Raw genomic sequence first — 22,261 nt, 5'->3', positions numbered from 1 at the left:
AAAAGTAGATCATAGAATTGTAACATAAATGCAATACTACCTATAAAAATGGCCATAATTCAAAAACTTAGTAGCCAGCATTTTCCAGCACTGTAGGAACGAGTGTTTTCTCATACACTGCTGGTGGGATTTTCAGTTGGAGGCCAATTTGAAGGACAATTTGTATTTAGTATCAGAAATCTACAAATGTCTGTTTGAACCAGCAATTCTTCTCTAGGAACTTATCCTAAGGCTGTAATTTACAATCTGTATTCAAGCAAGTTTATATGAGGAAAAAAATCCAGTAATATGCAAAATGTCCAAAAGAGAACATTGTTAAATGAGTGATGGTAAGTCCATAAAATGGAATATCATCAAGTGACATAAAATGTTGCAAACATTCATAAAAGTAGATTATCATTTGATGACAAAAAATTGATAAAATCCAGAGTAAATACTGTAAGATCACATTCTTTGTTTAAAATTATAGAAAACTAGAAGTAATAAAAATGAAACTCTTAGATAATCATTTTACAAAATAGCTCCTTAACAAGGAAGAAATAGTTTAAAGATTGAAGTGATATGAGTGCCCACAATAGTGGAGTATCGTGCATATACCTCCAATAACTCTTTCAACAAATATTTGCAGAATGTCTGCTCTCTGACAGACCCTGGGAGACCAAAACAAACACGTCCACCTCCTGGAGCCCATAGTCCAGTTATTCTAGAGGGAAAGACAGGCACTATCAATTCATTCCACAAAGAAGTTCGATGCTGTCCAAGAAAAGTACAAGATGAGAGTGTGCATGTACAATATTACTTTATAGTCAGATAAAGAATAAATAAAAAGTGTGCACAATGTGAGCATCTACTTATTTTCTTGAGAAATGATCTGCTAGACAAATAGGGGAGTTTCTCTGAGGGCCAGAAGTGATCATTCAGAAGCTATTCACTACTCAACAGAGAGGGTGGACAGAAGGCACAAAGACCTACAGCAGGGATGTTCAGGACCACTTCCATCAGAGAACCAAAGGGAAAGCAAGATGGAACCTCTCGAGTTAGGCTTCCATAATGTGTAGGTATGATGCAATTTGAAAGAGGAAATTTGGAAGGTGTATTTCTCTAACAAGGTCTAAAAGTAAGATGCAAACTGTTCCTTTTCCACTCCACAGTACCTCTAGCAAAGGCTTCATCTCCTTAGAGTTTCCTTTTAGAACAGTTGTTAGGGCCAAGTCATTAACCCTTGGTCATTGAGACTCTATGTTGTTGGCTGCTAGAATCAGCAACTTTTTTGGGGGAAAGGTACAGATCCATTGCTCTCTCCGTATTTAGGAATTCTAGACCTGTGCTGACATGGTAGGCTGAACTCGCTGCTAGGGCACTTGAAAAAGAGTTACAGATTAATTGTGTGATGGAGGAAGCGTTGGGAGGATCATGCCCAGCCGTTGCTCAGTTGGTTGGCTGTAACCATAGCAACCTCTTACTCTGGACCAAAGTTCAGGTGCTGTAAATTTTTATGATCATGTTCATAGTTTAACGTTCATTTGTGTAGCTCTTCCTCATGGTGAGCAAGGTTTTATATTTTACAAGAAGCTGTTAGACTTCTTTTCTCAATACTGGACTCCAAATGAGAAGGTCCAAAAATATTACTAAAAAATCTTCGCTTTTTCACCCCTGGACCCTTATTTTCCTGGGAAAATGCCTACGACAAAGAAAACGTGCATGTTCTTTTCCAGCTTTCTCACAAGCTTGGGGGCTTTCATTGTAATCTGCTCCATTCTTGCGACTAAAGAATGGATCAGCAGTACCATTGCCATTAGTGACTCTTCTTCGAATGGCAGCGTGATCATCACCTACGGACTCTTCCGTGGTAAGAGTGTTCAAGAACTGAGTCACGGACTTGCAGAATCGGACAAGAATTTTGAAGGTAAACGAGAAACTAATTTGAATGGGCACAGTGGGGCTGAATTAACTGGGTAAGACTCATCCTATATTTGGGCCAAACAGCCATTCAACAGTAATTGCCTTGTAAGTTTTGAGTTGGGCTGTAAATATGAACATGTATTTTTAATTTTGAAAATTCACCATATCATGATTTCAGCTTCCTCAGTTCTGGCTGTGTCTATTAGCAGAAGAGTCTAAATCAGCCGAGCAGAGGCTATGTTCAAATGGTGCTACCAAGTTTATTCAGTGAATGGGTAGGTAGAAATGTGGAGCCCAATATGGCATCCAACAGCCACAAGGGTCAGCATTTATAACTGTACTGACAGTGGAGTTTTAGCTGCAGCAAGAGCCTCTGTCCAGAACTCCGTTAGTGGCAGCTACGCAAGGGGAAAATAAAGTGGAAAATGTGGGCCATTTCTTATTCTTGTACCTCAAGTGCATTTCTTCCACCAATTCTTACCTGCAAAATATCTCACTGCTAATGGAACTGATATTACATCTCCATAAATTCTATTAATTGACTATTTTATAGGAATTCCTAAATTTTTTTTTCTGATTTCTTATCCAATAATACCCTTATAAACGTACATCATTTTCTACCTTGTACACATGTAATGTTTGGTCCTCATGCAATGCGCAATGGTGGGAGTTTGAGACTTGACATTAGCTCCAAGTTCTAGCTCTAATGTGTGACTTCATTTTTTTTAAAAAAATTTATATTTATTTAGTTTTGGTTTGTTTTGGGGGGGAGGTAAGTAGGTTTATTTATTTATATTAACTTGTTTTTTAACAGAGGTACTGGGGATTGAACCCAGGACCTCATGCGTGCTAAGCACACACTCTACCACTGAGTTATACCCTCCCTCTGTGATTTTATTAATGAAATGATTTCCTTAAATCCAGAGCTATGTAGTTACATTTCCAAATTATAGATTTGTCTTTTAGACCTTAGGAAAAGCAGCATCTCCCTCAGGGGCTTAGCAGCGTTAACACTTCTCCCCTGGTCCCAGCCTCAGCTCCTCAGAAAAATGAGGAATATTCACTTTGCAACAACTAGAAACTAAGATTTTCAAAGATTCAGTCACCCTTTTGGTTATGTGAAGAGCATTTTCAAAACCAACACTTATACTAGTTCCCGAATTTCCAGACACAGCTACATTGTTTGAAATATGAGATAACACCTTGTGAAGTTTTTGATTTTCATACAGTGTCTGTTTGGAACCAATTGATTCCAATTTGAGTTAAATGGCTTCCGTGAGATCCCTGGCTCCCTGCATCCAGGGGAGCTCGCAGGAGGCCTGCGTTGGTCAGCGCCTGGCTCTGGGACCCTGGGGGAGGGACATGAGCCCCGCGGTGTTGGGAGGGCAGGGACAACTGGGTCAAGGACAGCCCCAAAGGCGGCAGGGTCTGGTAGGCACTGCAGGGCAACAGCAGGCCCACAAGGAGGTGGAATATTTGCATTTGCTTTTCCTACTCTTACTTTTGTCCTTTGTTACTGGAGAGCCACCCTCCAACCACAAGTCACCATCTCCAATCAGTCCAGACGCTGTTGAAGATAAACCACCTCCTGGTCACAGAGGCGCTGCACAGTTGCTGGGGCTGATATCTGCTGGGATCCCTCAGAGCCCGGGAGGTTTTCAGTGCTGATGGTTTTAGCAATCGTTGAGCTGGGAACACTTGCAAACAGTCCTCTCAGAGAGGGAAAAGTCATGTGACTTGAGTGTAGACGGTGGTTTGGCTGCTGCAGGTGCGTGGATGCGGTCCCTGGGGAGCAGAGCCGCACCGCTGCAGCCAGACAGGGCTGCTCTCCTGCTCGGGTCTCACGACCACACTGGGCTTCTTTCCAAGCAGAAACCAACCATTGACAGGACAACAGAATCGGGGGCAATGCCCCTTTCCTGCCCTGCAGGGACACATTGCCTTTACATATGGAAAGTTAACCCATGTCAGTGTCTCAGCTAGGGTGAGGTCACACTGAAATCTCCAAGGAGTCATGACTATTGCAAGCTCTGCTACATTTCTGCATAGGATTTATCACCCGGTGCCCTTTTGGGGCTAGAGATTGTGAAAAGAAAGAGCAACGTGAAGTGATGATGGATGAGTTGGTGTCAAAATAATTCAACCAACAAGACATCAACTGGTGGGGAAAATACTCAGTCAGACCCAGTGAGGACACCCTCCATGGTGTCAGTAGATTGTCTGGGCAGCTCAGACTGAACTGGAGACCTACCAGCCTCGTTCCCAACTTATCCAACGTCTAGAGGAAAAGTGCTCTGTGCCCGCCACTGAGCACGCTGCCTTGCTATCCCCACAGTTCTGGATACATAATTTCAGTTCCAAAAACCCTCCATGAGCAGCTACATGAGTGAGGGGCTTGGCTCCTGAGCGGAACTGCACAGAGCTGCTGCCTGGGTGGACTCACCATCTAGTCTTTCTAGAGAAGGACTCCCTGCCCCCTGGCATCAGTTAAATCCAACAGCTGGCACTACTTGCAGGGCAAAGGTGTGTGCCGGTCGCTGTGAGCACAAGGGGGAGTTTCACCCCAAACCTGCCTTTCCCCTGCCCACCTGTCTCTTTTCTCCACCCACCCTGTTTGTTCTCAGGGAACTCTAAGTTGTGCTATTGGCTGAAGCTAAAAATAATGAGGAAAGTGAATCTGCTGCAAAAGTAAATTAATTTCAAGAACGATTGAACTGAAGAACAAGGAGGTTTATGTCTCCAGAATTTGCAAAAAGCCCCTCCGTACCACTCTGACCTGCCCACCTCCACCGCACACCCCCCCCATACTTTTCCCCAGAGAGGAAAGGTTTATCATTTGCCCCCCGAGACATGACCGCACTGGGAGGTGGCGCCTACGGGGGGCAGAAAAGGCTTCCCCCGACCCTTCTCCTGGATAGAACCCTGATCAATCTCCCTGAGGTTGGGGGCATCTGCTGGGACATCCTGGGGGAGCTCCCAGGCCACACCCCGGGATCTGTGCAGTTAATGAGCTCATCCAGGGATACGCTGTGGTCCAGGGATGGAGGAGCCCCACTGAGGCCCCTGGTGACTAGCTGCTTCAGGAGAGGGTGGAGGCCATTCCCGCCTCTGCCTTCCCACAAAAAAGCCACCAACTCTCCTTTAATTTCCGAGGACCTACTGAAAACCGGAGCTAGAAGGGCCGGGTGGCAAGTGGGGCTCGAATATAAATATCCACGCACAGGAAGCCCGGGTGCCCGGCGGACCCCACTTCTGCACGTTGCAGCTTCCCAGCTGCGGGAGCTGTGGCCTCTCTCCTGGGGCTGCAAGAATGCGGACAATCAGTTCCAATTGTGAGATGGCTTTCTCGATTCTGACACGTGGCCCCTCAAAGGAAGAAAAAAAGAACAGCATGTATTTGCTAATTTTGTAGGCAGAGAGCAGCTGTCAGATGCTGTGGGGGTTGATTGTTCTTTCATTCTTGCTAACTTTCACCAAATTCCCAGCTTTCATTGTCTGAGTTCTGAGCCAGGAAGGGGAGGGGAGATGTAGCTGTCATACCTGTGTGGCAGGGAATTCAGGATGCTGAGATAGAATTTTTAAATATGACAGTTCAAATTAAGTTAAATTGTCACATTAATTTATAGAAAAGTGTGAGTCAGGAGGCTCCACACTGACTCCCTTTTGAGAACGCCTGTCTGTTAGCTCTCACCAACAGTCACCAACAAAGCTTACCCTGATCGTCACGTTCTAATTTACTCTGAAAATGTGGAACGTTCACCACTTGCAAATGAACATCTGTTTATAGAATTTATAAGGAAGCTCCCCCAGGGCGCTTCAGGTGCCTTCGACACGTGACATTCTTCCCACAGTGAAATTTTTATTTTCTGGTTATGTATTCAAATTATTTCTCATTGGCTAAGGACAGAGTTCATTTCGTCCCCAGCAAGCCTGTGATTCGCTGCTGGAGTTTCCTCTTTCGTGCTCCGGGCGAGGCTAGGTGACTGCGGAATGGGGAAAAATTCTTCCCAGTGGTGACTCAGTTTTGAAGTATCTGCAACCTTTGACCCTGCACCTCCAAACAGGTGTGTCCTGTGTCTTGTTCTTCCTACTCTGGTGTCACCTTCCACTAGTTTCAAAATAGATGTGTGCTCGGTTACAGCCGTGCCAGTCCCCCAGCCGCCGCATCTCCGCGGTGAGCCAGGCGAGGAAGCAGGAGCTGAGGTCAAGCCCCGGGAGCAGCCCAGCCCAGCGGCCCCTGGAGGGCAGGCGGCCCGTCGGCCCCCACCCATCGCCACCTGGGCAACAGGGAGGACCCCGTTTTCAGTTTAACCTTGTTAGAATTCTTCCCTGGAACACATAGCCAAGAGGGCCCTGCTGAGAACTTAGCTCTGTCTACAGGTCATTAACAGAAACGGTGACGGGGCCAGGCTCCTCTAGGAGGCAGCAGACTGGACGTGTGTGAGCCGAGCTTTGCCCCCAGGCCTGTCTCTCACTGAAGGGGCAGAATGCTCTCTAGCCGGGACGGTGAGGTCATCGCCTCCATGCTGCTGAGCGGTCCCGCCGCTCTGTCCTCTCCTGCCTCCCACAGGGCTTGGAGGGCTGCGTGGCTGAGCTCACATGGGACGACATTCACCTGTCCTTTCTCCTGGCCCTTCTCTCTCCTGCCCCCTTTCTTCTCTGTGGGCTTTTGCTGCCCAACCCTTCCTCTCAGCCCTGTGCTCCTGGCCTGGTGTCCCTGCTCGGTCTGCGGACGCTTCCAGCCCTGGGCATGGCCATGTGGCATGGCCCTCAGGATGAAGTCTCCCACACACGAGGGTCTTCATGTCCAGGGCATCTGAAGGCAGACTTGCTGACCACATCTCTTTCATGCCCACCCTCCCTCTGAGGACAGGAGTTCTATCTCCCTCATAGAGTGCTGCTGATGTGAAAAGAAAACTATCTGAACTGATAACATTTAGATGTTCGGAAATGGAGAGAGCGGATGGGGCCCTGCCTGGGTAGTGTCAGGCCTCATAGGGAGAGCCGAGCCCCTGGCCATGGCGCTTGGGGAAGGAGGGTCAAACTTAAGCGCGTGCGGAGCCGGGGCCAGGCTGTCAGGAGCTTTGAAATCACATCTTACAGAGAACATGTTGGAGTTTATTCCCCTCTTCAAATATAGGGAAAGGCTCCCAGGCAGGAGAGGGGGAGAGGATTCTGTGTTCCTCCAAATGCAGCATTAGGATCCAAGGAAGTGTCATGGAGACGCAGGATGGAGGACTCCTAAGTGACTCAGGTGAAGTGGTGACGGAAAGGGCCGCCTTGCCGGGTTGCAGCTCAGCAGGGGGCTCGGCAGCTCCTGCGCTCGGGGGCCTCACCAGATCCCAGGGCCCCGGACTTTGAAACATGCCGTCCACACTGGGACAGGGAGTCTTCCATGGCCGTCTGGTTTCTGTTCTTTAAGGCCGCTCTGGGGTGAGGATGTGAGTGTCTCCCGCAGGACCTGAGAAACAGGAACGGAAAGAAGGAAGCTTTCGCCTTTTCTTACCCACCGCCACCACGGTTCTACACCTTGCCATTCCCGGTGGTGTGGTCAGTGTATTCCTAAGGACTCTGAAGTCTTTTTCCCAACTTACTTTTTCCCTTCTGTCATTGTGACTTTCACAGAACATCTTGGTAAACGCTTCATTTAACGTGGTGGCAATCTCCTAAGGGCCTAAAACGCACTGGCAGCTCTTGGAAGGGCTTTATAAATGCATGGCTGGGTTCACAGGTGTGAGTGGGGACAGTGCGCCTCTGGGGTCTGGTCATTTTGTGTTGTGTGCAAGGGAGAAAGCAGAGGAAGCAGACGCAGAGGGAGGCTGGTGGTGGTGGTTAGAAAGAGGAGAATGGCCAAGCGGGAACTGATGGCGAACGGCCCGGGGCGTTTGTGTTCCATTTTATACAAGTCTGGCGCTCCGTGCACTTAAGGAATAGGCAAATCATGTGAAAATGTTGACAGTTTCTAACCCAAGTGCCTAAGCAGGTAGAATGTGGAGAGAGGCTGGGGGGTGGGGGGGCAGCCCTCTGGTCCAGAGTCGATCTTTGCACTTGGCGCCGCATCCTTACCGAACATTGTTTTAGTTTTAGGGAAACTGAACAATTCTTCCCAAAAGACTCTGCACTCCGTGGTCATCCTGTTCCTGGTCCTCAGTTTGCTCGCTTCGCTGCTGAGCTCTGGCTTCACCTTCTACAACAGCGTCGGCAACCCCTATCAGACGTTCCTGGGCCCGGTGGGGGTGCACACCTGGAGCGGGCTCAGCGGTGAGTATCGCCCGCAAGGCGGGCGCCCGTGGCGCAGACGTCCTCTCTGTCCCTGGCCCTGGCCTCCTCTCTCCCACCCGTGGACACATGGGAATGAGGAGGCCCTCCTGTGTGCTGAGCTGCGTGCTGGGGGCTGGGGTTTGTGTTTGTAAGCCTACAGCATTTCCTCAGCATCTCTGGAAAAAAAACTCTGTTTTAGATGCACTCGTGAGAGGCGAGGAGCCATCTGAGGAGGGCGTGTTAGGTGCTAAAATATATGACACACCCAGTCTTCGCCTCTGAGCATCTAATGTAAGGAGTTACACAAAAAGCACATAAATCAAAGAAAGGTTCACTGGACCCTTGCTACGTGTCGACTCCCAGTTAGGCTCCATGTGGTGCACAGAAGCACACACGTGCACACACACGCACACATGTGCACACTTTTATTTAGTCTCCTCCCTGCCCCCACAGAACAGCAGTCAGCTTGGCCTACAGTCTAACCATGAGTGTGCCACAGAGAACCACAGAGACTGTCATTTTGGAGAATCTGGGGTCAACGCCCTTCTTGTGGGTGACCTGTGAGCCCGGGTGTCGCTGAGTGGGGCTGCCCGGCTGTGTTACGTGTTTGTGGGGAAGGTGTGGGTGGGGGCTGGGAAGCGGATCCCAGCTTGAGTCACGGTAGTTTGGACTGTCTCTGGGTCCTCAGGGGCTCGGCACCCACCACGCCCGCCCAGAGGCGTGGTCAGGTGGGAGCCCCGTTGCCCCGCCAGGCAGCCGGGTTTGGGTTCTCCTGCTCTCTCGCTGTCTCCCTCTCTCCACCATGAAAACCTGATCTCCAGATCGGATCAGAAGGAGCCTGTCCCACTGACGGGGCGGCTCTGGAAGTGGCCTCTTGTCAGCGTCAGGTGGTACATTTTAACACAGATCAGAAACTTTGAGGGACAAGAAAGGTGCTCTGGATATTAAGGTTCAGGAAATGTCAGCTTGGAGAATGAACTCTGGGCAGCTTCCTCCTGCCTTTCTGTGAGAGGCCATCCCCACTGTCCGTCGCAGGTGGCTGGAAGGGCCCGCGCCTGCGGGCTCTCGCAGTGGTGTGCTGAGCGCCCAGCTCCTGGGGGAAGGGAGGCCTGACTGCAGCCCTGGCTGGTGCGAGTGTGTAAACGCCTCCACTGAGGCCTTTTTCAGATGAATGGTTGAGATGTGTGAGCCAGCCCCAGTCCAGTGTGGATACGAGGGGGAGCCGTGCAACGCACTGGTCAAACACGTGCAATTTATAATCACTGATCCAGGACAACAGGGAACCTGGGGCTGGCTGCACACTCACCTCCCAACTCTGAGCATCTGGGGTCAGGCTGGTTTAGCCGCATCCTCACACCACCTTCCCTCTCCTTTCCTTTTGGGTTTTATTCCCTGGTGGTAAAAACAAACGCCCACATTTAAAGGGCGTCCACTGTGTGCCAGGCACAGCCATCCTGGGGAATGGGTACGCCTGTTCCCCGTCTCACGGCAGAGCTGAGGCCCTTGGTTCCAGACTCAGAGACCCTCGCCCAGACGCCAGCGCTCCTTGCCCCAGGCTATTCCTATGCCTGTAGCTCGCCTCAGTCAGCCAAACCAAAGGCAAGACTCATTGGCACTCATTGCCAGGGTGAAAAATAGATTAATTTTTGCTTATATGATTAGGAAGCTATGGGAAGCAGGGGCTTCAGGTACAGTTGGGTCTAGGGTCTCAATCTACGCTGTCAGACCTCTGTTCCCCTCTAGTGTCCCCTCTGTCATTCAGCAGCCAAGCTGGTCCTCTTAAAGGCAAGATGGCTGCCAGTCCTTCTTGGCGCATCACTGTATGCGGCAACCCCAGGAGAAAAGACTTCTTTTTTCTCCCAAATCTGACTCTCACTGAAATTGCTCTTGTCCATCTTTGGAGCAGCCTCTGTGGCCGGCAGGGCTGAATTCACTGATCGACCCACCTTGGCTGAGGACACTGACCACCTTGGAGCTGGGGCCGAGGGGGAGCAGTTCCAAGAGGAGCGTCAGGCACTAGTGGCAGAGGGGAGGGCTGGACGTGGGGCCAGCGGGACAAAATTGGCCCTTGTTGCTCTGTCTACAGCCTGCAGGGTTGGAGCCCACCCCTTATCTCGGCAGGAAGGAAACCCTGTCTTCCAGTCTCTGCGTACATGCTGGCTTTGCGCAGGGCAGAGGCTGACGCACGTTTGTGGAGGAAAACATGAAAAGGAGACTGGCAGCCTCCCCACCCCCCACTTCCCAAGAATTGTTTGGCAGGAGCAAGTTCATGCACATTCCGTTCCAGGCTCCGGGCAAGTTCTGACACACAGAGAGGCGGGGAGGTGGGCAGAGACATGGGCAGAGACTTGGATGTATAAGGAGGGGATTTGCCTCTGGCAGGGGCCCAGGACGATCTCTGTTCAGGTTTGGCTTTGCCTCCGAACCCCCTCACATCCTCTGGATCCCAAGGCTCCGATCGGTAAACTTGTGCCGAGTTTGGCTGGAGAACTTCATGAAAGCCTGGTTCACAGGAGGCTCAGCCTGCAGAAGGGTTTGTGCACAAACACGCCACTGCTGTATCCTCGCCTCGGGTCACCGCGGCAGGAGGGCAGGGCTCCGGCTCACCTCAGGGGTCCTGGAGGCTGCAAAGTCCTGTCCAGGCTGGGCTTGCACACACGCTCCTCGGCTGCAGGAAGAAGAGGGAGTGAAGGAACAGGAGGGGCTTCTCCTCTGAGGAGAAAAAAGCAGCCATCACCTCCCAGGCTTCTGTGCCCTCTGACCCTGGCCTGGCGTGTCCCGGCCCTGACCACAGGGGACAGAGCTGGAGACTGAGAGACGATGCTGGAGCCGGAGAGACCTTTGCAGATGGTCTGCTCCAACACACTTGATCCTCAGCCCAGGAACCTGAGAGCAGAGGGTAACCCGGTAGGTCCGATGGCCCGGTGGAGAGAGGCCACGGCAGGAAGCTGGCATCTGAGCCTTCGGAGGTTTTCCTTCTCCCATGGGGCTTCCTCCAGGCCCCGCAGACCCTCTGTCCTGGAAGCCAGAGAAGCAGGCAGTAAGAGGCGTCTCCATCCTTGTCCGTGCGCCCCCCCCCACCCCGATTTCCATCGGAGCCACATTCGCCCACTTCAGAAAGTGTTCAGCCCTTTCCCATCCTGTCCCGGTATGACTCAGCCCTCGTGAGGAACTTCACAGGAGCCAAATGAAGGGTAATGAAGGGGTGTGAGCCAAACAGCGCACAGAGGAAGGGGCTTTTGTGTGCACCCCCTGCTTTTATTATTAAGAAATAAAACCATCACTGTGAGGATGAAAGCCTGTCATCACGGAGAGCGAAAACCCTCGCACAGGAGCCCTCTAATCAGGGCCTCTGCAGGCCCTCCCCGGGCGCAGGCTACGGCCAGGACACGTTTGATCCCAAAGTATCTGTCTAGTCCTGGGCAAGTAGCAGCAGACGAAGTCACTGGGCATGTGTCCCAAAGGACTTCAGTCCCGGGGTTCCCCGGCAGCCACCTGGCATGCTCACCGGACGGCTCAGCGCAGCAGCATGAGCCCGGGATGTCTGCCTCCTGACCCTCCCTCCCCTCCTTCTCAGGCAGCTAGGTGGAGACATGATTCACATGCCATGCAGTTCACCCATTTAAAGCGTATACTTCAATGATTTTTAGTATATCCACCCAAATGTGCAACCATCACCCCGGTCGACTTTAGAATATTTTCATCACCTCAGAAGGAAACCCTCCCCACAGCCCAGCCCCAGCCCTAAGCAACCAGGGGTCTACTTTGTGACTCTGGCTCATCCCCTTTGCAAGATGAAGAAGGTGTTTCAGAGAAGCTCGTTAAATGTCCTAAGGCCAATGGCTGGCGCCCCGGAACCCTGCTCTCTCTGACTCCAGAACTATGTTCCTTCACCAGACCAAGAGGGCTTCCCAAAGTCAGCCCCAAGGAATGTTCTCCAGTGGAGGGCATTGTAAAGAATGAAAAAGGGAAGATAAAATCTTTAAACGCTCGTCTAAAATGAGTTTAGGAAAGAGATCCTTCCTGGTTAAAAGCTGTACTCCACTGTGTGTAGAATGAAATGCCAGCTCCTGAGCCGACGTTTGGAGCTCCTCAGTGGGTCTCATCCTCTGTGCCCATGCTTAGGACCCCCAGGACCGCCCCCCCTACCAGCTGGGCTTGTGTCGCACGGACGCGGATGCTCTGAGCTCGCTGCCCATCACAAGCCTTTGTCAGGCTGCCTCTGCCATTTGCACTTCGTCAGCCTTTCCATCCCGCGGGCCCCCTCTAGAGAGCCTCCCTGTTGACCCTCGTCTCAGTCATCTCTTCACTCCCTCGTTCAGCAATCCTGCTGCGTTCGTTGCCCGAGGGAGTGGGCAGAGCAGCTCCCTCAGAAAGGGTTTGAGCCCAACATTTGCTCCGGTCACACACTGCCCTGCACTGTCATTAGCGTTGCGGACCCAGCATCTAGCTGGTGTCCTACAGTTACATTCTCCCCGCTGTTCAATGATGAGAGTAAACCCCAGTATAGGCGTTCAGAGGATACCCAGGGAGCACACGTTTGATAAGTGAAAAAAGTGACCTTTAAACACGTATAACCATGTCATTTACAAAACACATCTTCCTTTCAGCGTCCTTCGTGTTCGTGGCCATGGTGCTCTTTGTGGGAAACACAGAGGCCAACAGTCTGTCGGGAGAGCTGGCGCAGCAGCTGTACCCAAACTACCCGGCCTCCACGCACCACGGGGCCACGCACAGCTACGGGTACTCCTTCTGGCTCGTCCTGCTCGTCATCCTTCTGAACATCACCACTGTGGTCATCATCGTCTTCTACCAGAAGGCCAGATACCAGCAGAAGCAGGAGCAGAAAAAGCCCGTGGAATATGCCCCGAGGGACGGAATTTTATTCTGAATCCTGTATCCCCGCTGGGCCGTTAGGTCTGCTCTGCCATCTGCCAGCTTCCCGAGCGGTCGCCGCCTACTTACCCAGGCAGCCATCAGGGAAGGGGCAGCGCTGCTTGCCTGTCGTTCTGTGACAGTTTCTGTAGCTCATGACACTGTGTTCTTCATGAATGATGTGTCCTTGAGAAAGGGTTCTTCCCACGAGGGTGGGGACGTGAAAGGGCCCTCCAGTCCACAGAGAGTTCAGAGAGGTGGGACCATCGGGAGCCCGTGACCCCTCCTGACCCGGCCTCACTCTCTTAAGTAATAAAGGTTTGTGCTGCACACCTTCCCTTTGAGTTGCTCAAGGCGCTTTGCTCCTATGATCTCATTCTCCTCAGGAGGGGCCGTGGAGGTTTATCCCACTCTGTGAATTAAGATTTCCAGGCACAGAGGCATCAGAACTTGTCTTTGCAAGACCAGGTGTTGGAAACAAAAGGAGAGACTTAGGGATGGATGCCCTGGTCCTCTGGACCCTCGACCACTGACATAGCTCAAACTCAGCGGTGGGCAGAAATGCTGACAGAAAGCAAGAAGATGAAGGAAAGATAAAAATTTCAGCCCTGCAGCCTACATGCTAAGAAGGCTAAATATATTTTTGCTTTAAAAAGATTGTGGTGAATTCAGTCAAAATAGAAATGTAACATTGCAGCAAGTTTTAAAAACCACAGCAACCCGCCCTGGGCTGCGTAGCTGCCGTGCTGACACAGGGGCAGGTGGTCAGGTGGGAGCGCGTCGCCCTCAAGCAGCCCCCCGCCCAGCCGCTGGATAGTACTTTGCTGTCCTAAAACTCTTAGTAAAGGCGTTCTCTCAGGTTTGTTGTGATGAAACCACTTGAAACACTGTTTTGAAGGAGTCCAAACTGTTCTGTGAAATGAGGATGTTTCAGGGAGCATGACATGACCCCTAGTGCCCCGACGCGGTCCTGTTCCAATGAGCTGCGTTACCATGGAAAGCATCTTGCTGTTCGGTTTTCTAAGAACATGAGTCTGTGATAACAACTTCGGGGAAGGCAACGCTTTGTGCCACCGTCAAGGTGATGGGGCTCCTCCGCCGGTGCTTCCAAAACACGGCGGGAAACGGGGGTGACCTCCAGGGAAGCTCTGCTATCATCATGACCATTTTATTTGATCATCTCATCAAAGTGTGTGGATCAGACAGGGCAGGGAGGGTTGTCCCCTTGGATATGCCACTTCTCTGGGTCTAAGTAACCATCCTGCTGCCGGCCCCACAGGGCCATACAGTATTGGCACCTGGTAAGTGACATGTGACCAAACAGGTAGACATGTCAGCAGGCTCCTGCCTTCTGACTGGCTTCCTGGAAGCCCTAGGAACCTGCAGGTCTGCAAAGTGCAGGCAGGTGCCAAGCAAAGTTCCAGAGCAGGAGCCCTTCTGATTCTGAAATTCCAGCTTGTAAAGAAGCCAGGTTCCTTGGCCCCAGAGCCCCACAGAGCTCTCCTGACCTTGGCACCCAGGTCCCCCAAGGGCCTTGGTCCCCCAGCCAGGGGCGTGGAGGGCTGACGCCTCCCTACAGCCGGGGGTGGGATCTGCTCTCTGATCCTCATTCTCTGTCCTCAACCCAGGAAAGCCCCATCTCCCAGGACATGGGGACATGGGGACACAGCTGGAGCTCCGTTTACAGACTTCTCTGACATCTCGTAGGCAACGTCACTCCTCTTGCTGAGCTTCTGTTTCCTCTTGACAAAAAAGTAAGTAATAAATAATAGACATGGCAACCAGTGTGGGACTGAGCCGGGAAGTTCTGCAGTCAGGATGCCCGGGGTGGAGAAGTTAACCTCAGCAAGCATCTGTGAAATGGGCTCACAGTACCAGGCTTCTCTCAGTGCCGCAAGAATAACCATGAGCAGGGATGTAAGGTGCGTGGGGCCACCCCTCCCTTACAGAACAGGGAGCAGGCAGAGCTAGAGGGTGTTGCCCCTTCAGCTGTCACACTAAGAATTATTTTGTTCTGTAAACGAGCAAGCAACAGACAACTCAAACCCAGGGAGGTTAAACTCGCCCGGGCATCCAAAGCTGGCAGGTGGCAAAGTGCCACAAAACACCAGTCTCTGAGCTCTTGTTCTTTTTCACCTTTGTTTGATTCAGTTCCAGAAACATTTTGTCTGCATCTGGCGGAGGATGGAGCTCAGGGACCGGTGTCGGGGGGTAGTGGGTGGGGTCGGGGTTCCCTGCCCGTGAGCTCTGCCCTGCGGGCAGCGTGGTCTTGCTGGGGTGGCCCTGGGGCACTGAGCGCCACGTTTCACTGCATTGTGTGTCTCACCGTGGACTGGGATCTGGTTCATTCAGAACGAAAAGGAGCGGCTTGTTCAGGCAAAGGCCCCTCATTTATTTCAAATAAATCGTCAGCCGGACTGGAGAGGGTGGGGTCTCCCAGATGTGACCCTCCTACACACACCCAGATGGGGCAGCGGGTCCCATGACCAAAGGACTTTGTGCTTCTTAAAATAGAAAGGGAGGCCTGGTTACTCAGGGTGATCTTTGTCACTGGTTTATTACAGCTGAACCCAAGGAGGAGTGGAGGCATGGGGAGTTGTGGGACATTTAGTGCCCTGAGTGCTCTGAAGGACACCCAGCCCTCCCCGCTGTGTCTTCTCACCCTGCCCAAAGACTCGGAAAATTATTACAGCACCAGTGAGAACTCCAGACAATGTCCTAGTTGCCAAAAAAAAAAAGTGTTAGTGGGCTTCAGACCATGAAACTCCAATTTTCAAAATGTTTAGATGTTTAATGAGAAATAAAAATTTAGATAGAAACACGTTGTATTTCATGACCATTTGTTTTAATTAATTGAAGTACAGTCAGTTACAATGTGTCGGTTTCTGGCGCACAGCACAGTGTCCCAGTCATGCAGGCACATACATATATTCATTTTCATATTCCTTTTCATTAAAGGTTATTACAAGATGTTGAATATAGTAAACAAACTACTTAAGAAATGAACAACCCTCTTGCCCCCCATCTCCCCCTCCTCACCAAGACAGGCAGACTGGGAATTTGTACACGTGACCCCCGGTGGAACGCCCTGCCCCTGAGGCTGTCCTGAAGCAGGGCCCTTCAGCACAGTGGTCAGCGTGGAAATCTCCCTTCCGGAAGCAGGAGCTTCTCCTTTTCTAATTCCGAGCACGGATGGAGGGTCTTCCGGGACAGAGCGTGGTCACAACCAGCGTCACTGTCTATGAGTGTGAGCTTCCCCTAAATGCTTACAGGTGAGAGTTCATTGAATCTGCTCTGCAAAAGCACGTGCTGGTTTATAATTAACCCCATTTTACAGATGAGGACCGAGGCTTACACTGGGTGAGTGCTGTGTCCACACTCCCCCTGCAACGGAGGGGCTGAGCAGAGATTCCAGCGCAGACCCTCTGTCTGCCATGTCTCCCGTGGGGCTGGGGGCTGGTAATCTCACAGTGGCCCCTTGCATGTGCGTCAGAGTCGTAAAAAGTCCCAAGTGCACGTCCAAGCTCTAGACCTTTGCCTCCATCAGGTGTCCCCCTGGTATGTGGCACTTGGGGTTAACTGAGTTTTCTGGATTACTAAGTGCTTGATCATTCTCTTTTTGCTTAAAAATTTAACTGTTTTCACCAGACACCACACATCGCATGTTATCTTTATGTACTTGGGACGGACCAGCCTCTCCTTGATGGCCCCGTCACCGTGGTGACTAGAGATTACGTATTCTACTGAAGGCAGGTGATAAAGTGCAGAAGGCACAAGCCGATGTGTTTAGAGACAGGTTGCAGTGGATACACTGAACAAGTATTTATTGAGTGCTTAGTGTATTTAAGGCAGGAGGCAGGAGCTGGGAACCCAGCGACGTATGAAGGAGACATGAGCCTGCAGTGCGGCTGGACAGACGGATGCTGAGTTTCAAGCAGAACGTCTTCGGGGTCATCTCAAAGGAGAACCTGAGCTAATTGAGAAGGCTCCTCCAAGAAAGGCGTGCCTTCGCCCCACCCCCAATGCTGTGACCTTTGAGAGGAGCTGATCTGGCCCACGGGTCACATGGAGGAGCGGGGAAGCTCAAATACAGCAAGCTAAGGGCTTCTTGTCTCTGCTTCCTCATTTAAAAATAAGAAATAAAAGGGTCAAGGAAGATTTAGGAACCTTTAAGTTCTTTTTTTTTTTCTTCTTAATTTCACTAAGTTATGCTTAAAGAAACACTTAAACACAGAATGTGAAGAGGTCAAAGTTCCAAGTGTTCAGGACGTACGTCATAAGTGTTTCCCAGCGAACATTCCTGTGAAAGTTGTTTTCACGAAAGCTGCTGCTTCCCCGCGCGGGACGCAGTGGGTCTGCTCCGCGGGGTCTTCCTTTGCTGGGCAGTGTTGCTGAAATGCTCTCTTCAGCGTTTGCCCAACAAAAGCCAGCAAATGAATGATGATGACAATCAGGTGAACTTGACGAGACATGAAAATTTCACTTCGTGTTCCACAATGAGGCATTTGGGGAGAAAAAAAGAAAAAAAAAAAAGAAACTTCTGTTTTCCAGACTCCTCCTAGTTTTTATTTATAAATAAGCAGCCAGGAGCTGGTGGTGCACGGTTGAGGCAACTCCGAGGTCCTGTGTCCGGGAGCTCTGTGGCTTTGTCCTGAGCATCCCCACCCGGGGATGTCCCATCTCCTGCTGTGAATGCAGCTCCTTTGAGAGGGCTTCCTGGCTATACTGTAACCCACGTCAGTTAATGGCACCCCCAACCGATAAAATGCCACCCCCCTCCAGTGTTGCTCTAGATAAACATTAATCTCAACGCCTCCGTGAAGATGTGGCCATCATGGACTTGTTCCATCAAATAAAAACTTGTAGAGAATTTTAACAGCAAGACAGATGATTTTAACTTCTTCAGAGGGTTGTAGAGGCAGGTGGCATGAAAGATGCCTGTGGCTGAAGATCAGGAGCTTTCAAAACTCTCGGTCTCAGGAGGACCCCCGTGTACTCTGAAATTTGATTGAAGACCCTACAGAGCTTTTGTTACGGCAAATGTCTGTGGATATTTATCATATTAGAAGTTAAGACCAGTTAAGTTTTCACAGTGATCATTTTTTATTTATTACATGTTACTATAAATAACATATTTTAAAGAAAAATAACGATGTTTTTAAAACAAAAAAAAATAATTCCACGAGAAGAGTGGCATTCTTTTCTATTTTTGCAGATTTCTTTAATATCTGGCTTAATAGAAGACAGCTAGGGACTCACGTCTGCTTCCATCTGTCATAAGTTGTTTTGGTTGAAGAAAATTCCACTTCACGTGGAGAAATAGAACAGAGAGGAGTGTCTGATGGCCCTTTTAGATAATCACGGCTGTTCTTTGTGGATTGTCCACCACAGCATGACCAGGGGTCTTTGCTTTAAGGTCAGGTGCAATGAGGAATCTGAAACTATGTGAGTGAATTCTTCCTTCTCTGTTACCCTGAAACACTGCATCGCATTGGTCTCTTTTGGACCGTGAATGGATCGTGTAACCGCGCGTGATTTTGTAACATCAAATATGGATCACTTAAAAAAAATGCTGGTTCACTGACTTACGCAGCTCTTCCAAATGTTGACACATTCATCAGAAACACTGAAAACTCACATTTGTTAATTTTATCTCCAATCTCATCAGGAGAGTCTTTAAGGATTGGGAAGCTGGTAAGCTCAAGATGGCAGATACAAGTTTTCCAGAATTCTAATTTTTTTTTTTTTTTTTTTGCTTGAAAGCTCAAATTTTATCATTGGCAGCAAATCATGTCAGTTGTTTTCCTTGAAGTGACAGACTCACTTTATTCATTTTGGAGAAAATGTTGCCAAATACTCAACACTGAATAACCCTAGTATGTCAGTCATTCTTTCAGATAGAAATGGAGTTCCATGAAAAAGGCAGTAAGTTTAGCTCACAACTCAGCCAGCCTCGCAAGCTCTCTGCCTGGAGACGATCACAGGACGTCTGTATGTAGCCAACAAGCTGGGTGCATATTTTTATTTTGACCAAAGGTGTTCCTAACTAAAACTGGCTTTCTTCCTACTGCAAGTGCCTGGCGGTGAACAGCACGGTGACATCTGGTGCCTTGGTTTGTGCTGAGGTGCAAGCCACATTCCCACCCTTGCAAGCACCAGCCCCGTTGGAAAGGGAGATCACATCTTACTATTTTGATGGAGATCGTCTGACCAGAACACAGAACTCTATTGGAACCGTATTTTAAAAGGAAGGTTAGGATTCCAAGACAGATTTCAAGACGTAAGTGAGAGTCTGTGTCTTAAAAAAAAGCCTCAGAAATGGACAGCCGTGTTTCTACGAGGAGTGACAGTTACGGGGGATGAAGATGCGGAGAATGTAATTATATCCACCAAATGGGACGGAATGAAGCAAATGAAAATGATGATTGAGAAAAAACTGTGTACAAAAAATGTTGTGTGGAAAAGGCAGGATTTTTACTGTTAACAGGGGTACCTCCGGGTAGGGAGGGGGCACTGGGTTCTATCTTTTCTTACATCCTCCTGTCTTTCCTTCAATCGGCATATTCAGAAACAAACACCAACGTTTTTTCATTCTTTATAAAAATGCAGAGAACAGGAAGTAGGGAAAATCAGTCCATTGATTGTGGGGTCTTCAGGTCTAAATGTTATAGCCAGAATTATAGCAAAAAGGTAAAATCCAAGTTGTGAAGCTTGCCGAGCCTGAGTGCAGCGACAGACCTGGGGCAGCATTAGACAAACCCACCCCCACCACAGAGGGGAGTCACCGGGACGGAAGGGCATTCAGCCCGGGGCTCGTGAGGCAGAGTTGGCCATGGCGGCTGCAGAGGCTTATTGGTAACATTTGTAGCTGTCACGGCCTCCCGTGTTTATCTGCTGCAATCCCCAGTGGCAAGAGGGACAATGAAGGACCACGCAGCCCCCGTGTGAACCATGCAGCCCCTCAGCTGACTCATTTCCGATTAAAGTCTGTTGGAAGGGGGGGGGGACAGAGGGAGTCAGACACAGAATCAGGGGTTGGGGCTCTAAGGAGCAGGGTTGGCCTGGCATCACTGGGAGAACAAGGAGGGGCTGACCGAGGAGGTGGGGGACCACCTGCAGACCCCACTGCTGAAGACCATCGTGCGAGCTCACTCCAGGCCCCGACCACCAAAGGGGTCTCTTTTCCTACATGCCTGTGGGGATGGGCCATGGGGGCCCACGGGGAGCAGGGGCAGAGACGCACGGGCAGGGGCTCTCGGACATTAAGACTCTCTCTAGTCATCATTCTGTTTGATGATGTCCTGGGGGACTCCAGGGGCGTTGCTGCAAGGACAGGGAGTGAATGAGCCTCCTTCTCGGGAGGGGGGCTGTGCAGGGGACGCTGAGGGCTGGACACCTAGTGAGGAATGATGCTGGATTTCCCAGCAGGAGCAGGCAGAGCTTTCGGGGGCAAATGTGGTCCAGGCGTCATCCTTGCCCTCTGAGGACTTACTATGTGTAAACACTTTCTGAAGCAAGATAGTAAACAAGACATTTTTAAACAGATAGAAAAATAGAATAATGTACCAAATGCCCATGAGCCCACCCACTCAGGACTTAAAATGTTAAATGTCTTTGCCTGACATCATTAATCATCAGAGAAATGCAAATCAAAACCACCCGGAGATACCACGTCTCCCCGACTAGTCTGGCTGGAACCACAATCAGATACTAGTGAGTGATGCTGAACACGTGGAAAACCCAGAATCCGTATACACCACTGGTGGGGATGTGAAATGGTGCAGCCGCTTTGGAAACAGTCTGACAGTTGCTCAGATAAGCAAATAGAGTTACCTAGGACCCAGCAATTCCAGTACTGGGTATATATCCAAGAGAATTGAAAGTGTATTTCCATATAAAACTTGCACATGAATGTTCATGCAGCCTTATTTGTAATAGCCCCAAAGTGGAAACCACCCAAATGCTCACGCACTGGTGAACAGATAAAATGTGGTGTATCTATGCAATGGAATATTACTCACCCATGAAGAGGAATGAAATACTGACATCCACTGCAACAGGGTTGGACCTTGAAAACAAGGTGCTCAGCGAAGGAGCCAGACACAAAAGCCCACGTGATGTAGAGCTCCATTCACATGCGATGTCTGTAGTAGAGAGACCAGGAAAACCAGAAAGCAGACCAGTGTTGCTTAGAGTTGGGGAGGGGAGCAGAGGATTGAGGAGGGACTGATAATGGGCACAGGGTTTCTCTCTGAGATGCTGAAAATGTTCTATAATTTGAGTGATAGTTTCACCTATCTGTGAATACACTAAAATCCACTGAATTGTACATTTTCAATGGGTGAGTTGTATGGTATGTGAATTATATCTCCATGGAGTGATTTTAAAAGTCTGTTACATTCTCTGGGGGAAGGGGATGAGAAGGGATAAATTTGGGAGTTTGAGATTTGCAAATGTTAGCCACTATATATAAAAACAGATTAAAATTTTTTCTTCTGTACAGCACAGGGAACTATATTCAGTATCTTGTAATAATCTTTAATGAAAAAGAATATGAAAACAAATATATGTATGTATCTGCATGACGGGGACGTTGTGCTGTGCACCAGAAACTGACACACTGTAACTGACTGTACTATAATAATAAAAAAAGTCTGTTACATTCTCTTCTAATATTTCTTTACATGAAATAAATAAAATATTGCTAAGAATGCAGACGTCTCCCTTCTACCCTCCCTGGTTCTGTTCCCCTTCCTCCCTCATGAGACAGCCACGAAACACGACCATGGTTTCTGTCCTTCTGTCTGTGGTTTATGTCACTGCCCCGTGAGCCTCTAAGCATCTTGTATTTTCACCACCATAAAAGCTCTGGGAGCCCTTACCGTTACTACCTCCACTTGACAGATGAGCAAATTGAGGTCCTAAAGGTCAAAATTGAGCTGCCCAAGATCAAAAAGCCAGGCTGACCCCCGCCGCACACTTTTGTCCTACCTTCATCTTACCAACCTGCTTTTTAATTCCCTATTTTTCCGACAAGCTTCTTTGGCAAAACCTCACAAATAATCCCATGAATCTGTTTCCATGAAAAGAACGTTATGAATCATATTAACAGTGAATATGTTACACGCAGACGTCTCAAAACATCTCCAGGATTTTCCAGGAAATGTTTTCACAGTGCTAAGGTGATTTTATAAATCCTTCCATAAAAGGTGAAAATTGCTAT

General features: G+C 49.6%; 1 protein-coding gene across 1 annotated transcript; it reads left to right on the top strand.

Moving 5' to 3' along the window:
• Positions 1-1,494: 1,494 nt before the first annotated feature.
• CLRN3 (clarin 3) lies at positions 1,495-13,375 on the top strand. The gene is made up of 3 exons (XM_010998258.3): positions 1,495-1,906; positions 7,984-8,163; positions 12,774-13,375. Exons 1-3 carry the CDS (start codon positions 1,678-1,680, stop codon positions 13,052-13,054), a joined length of 690 nt encoding a protein of 229 aa, XP_010996560.3. The 5' UTR covers positions 1,495-1,677; the 3' UTR covers positions 13,055-13,375.
• Positions 13,376-22,261: the final 8,886 nt, after the last annotated feature.

The sequence above is a fragment of the Camelus dromedarius genome, chromosome 8, assembly GCF_036321535.1.
Source record: "Camelus dromedarius isolate mCamDro1 chromosome 8, mCamDro1.pat, whole genome shotgun sequence".
NCBI classification, from domain to species: domain Eukaryota; kingdom Metazoa; phylum Chordata; class Mammalia; order Artiodactyla; family Camelidae; genus Camelus; species Camelus dromedarius.
This window is presented reverse-complemented; position numbering and strand designations above follow the sequence as displayed.

What these genes read in the sequence shown, in the direction of transcription:
- CLRN3 (XM_010998258.3), top strand. Translation starts at nt 1,678, where the DNA reads ATGCCTACGACAAAGAAAACGTGCATGTTCTTTTCCAGCTTTCTCACA. An exon ending in ATCGGACAAGAATTTTGAAG is followed by an intron (nt 1,907 to 7,983) that starts GTAAACGAGAAA and finishes ACATTGTTTTAG; the next exon opens with TTTTAGGGAAACTGAACAAT. An exon ending in CACCTGGAGCGGGCTCAGCG is followed by an intron (nt 8,164 to 12,773) that starts GTGAGTATCGCC and finishes TCTTCCTTTCAG; the next exon opens with CGTCCTTCGTGTTCGTGGCC.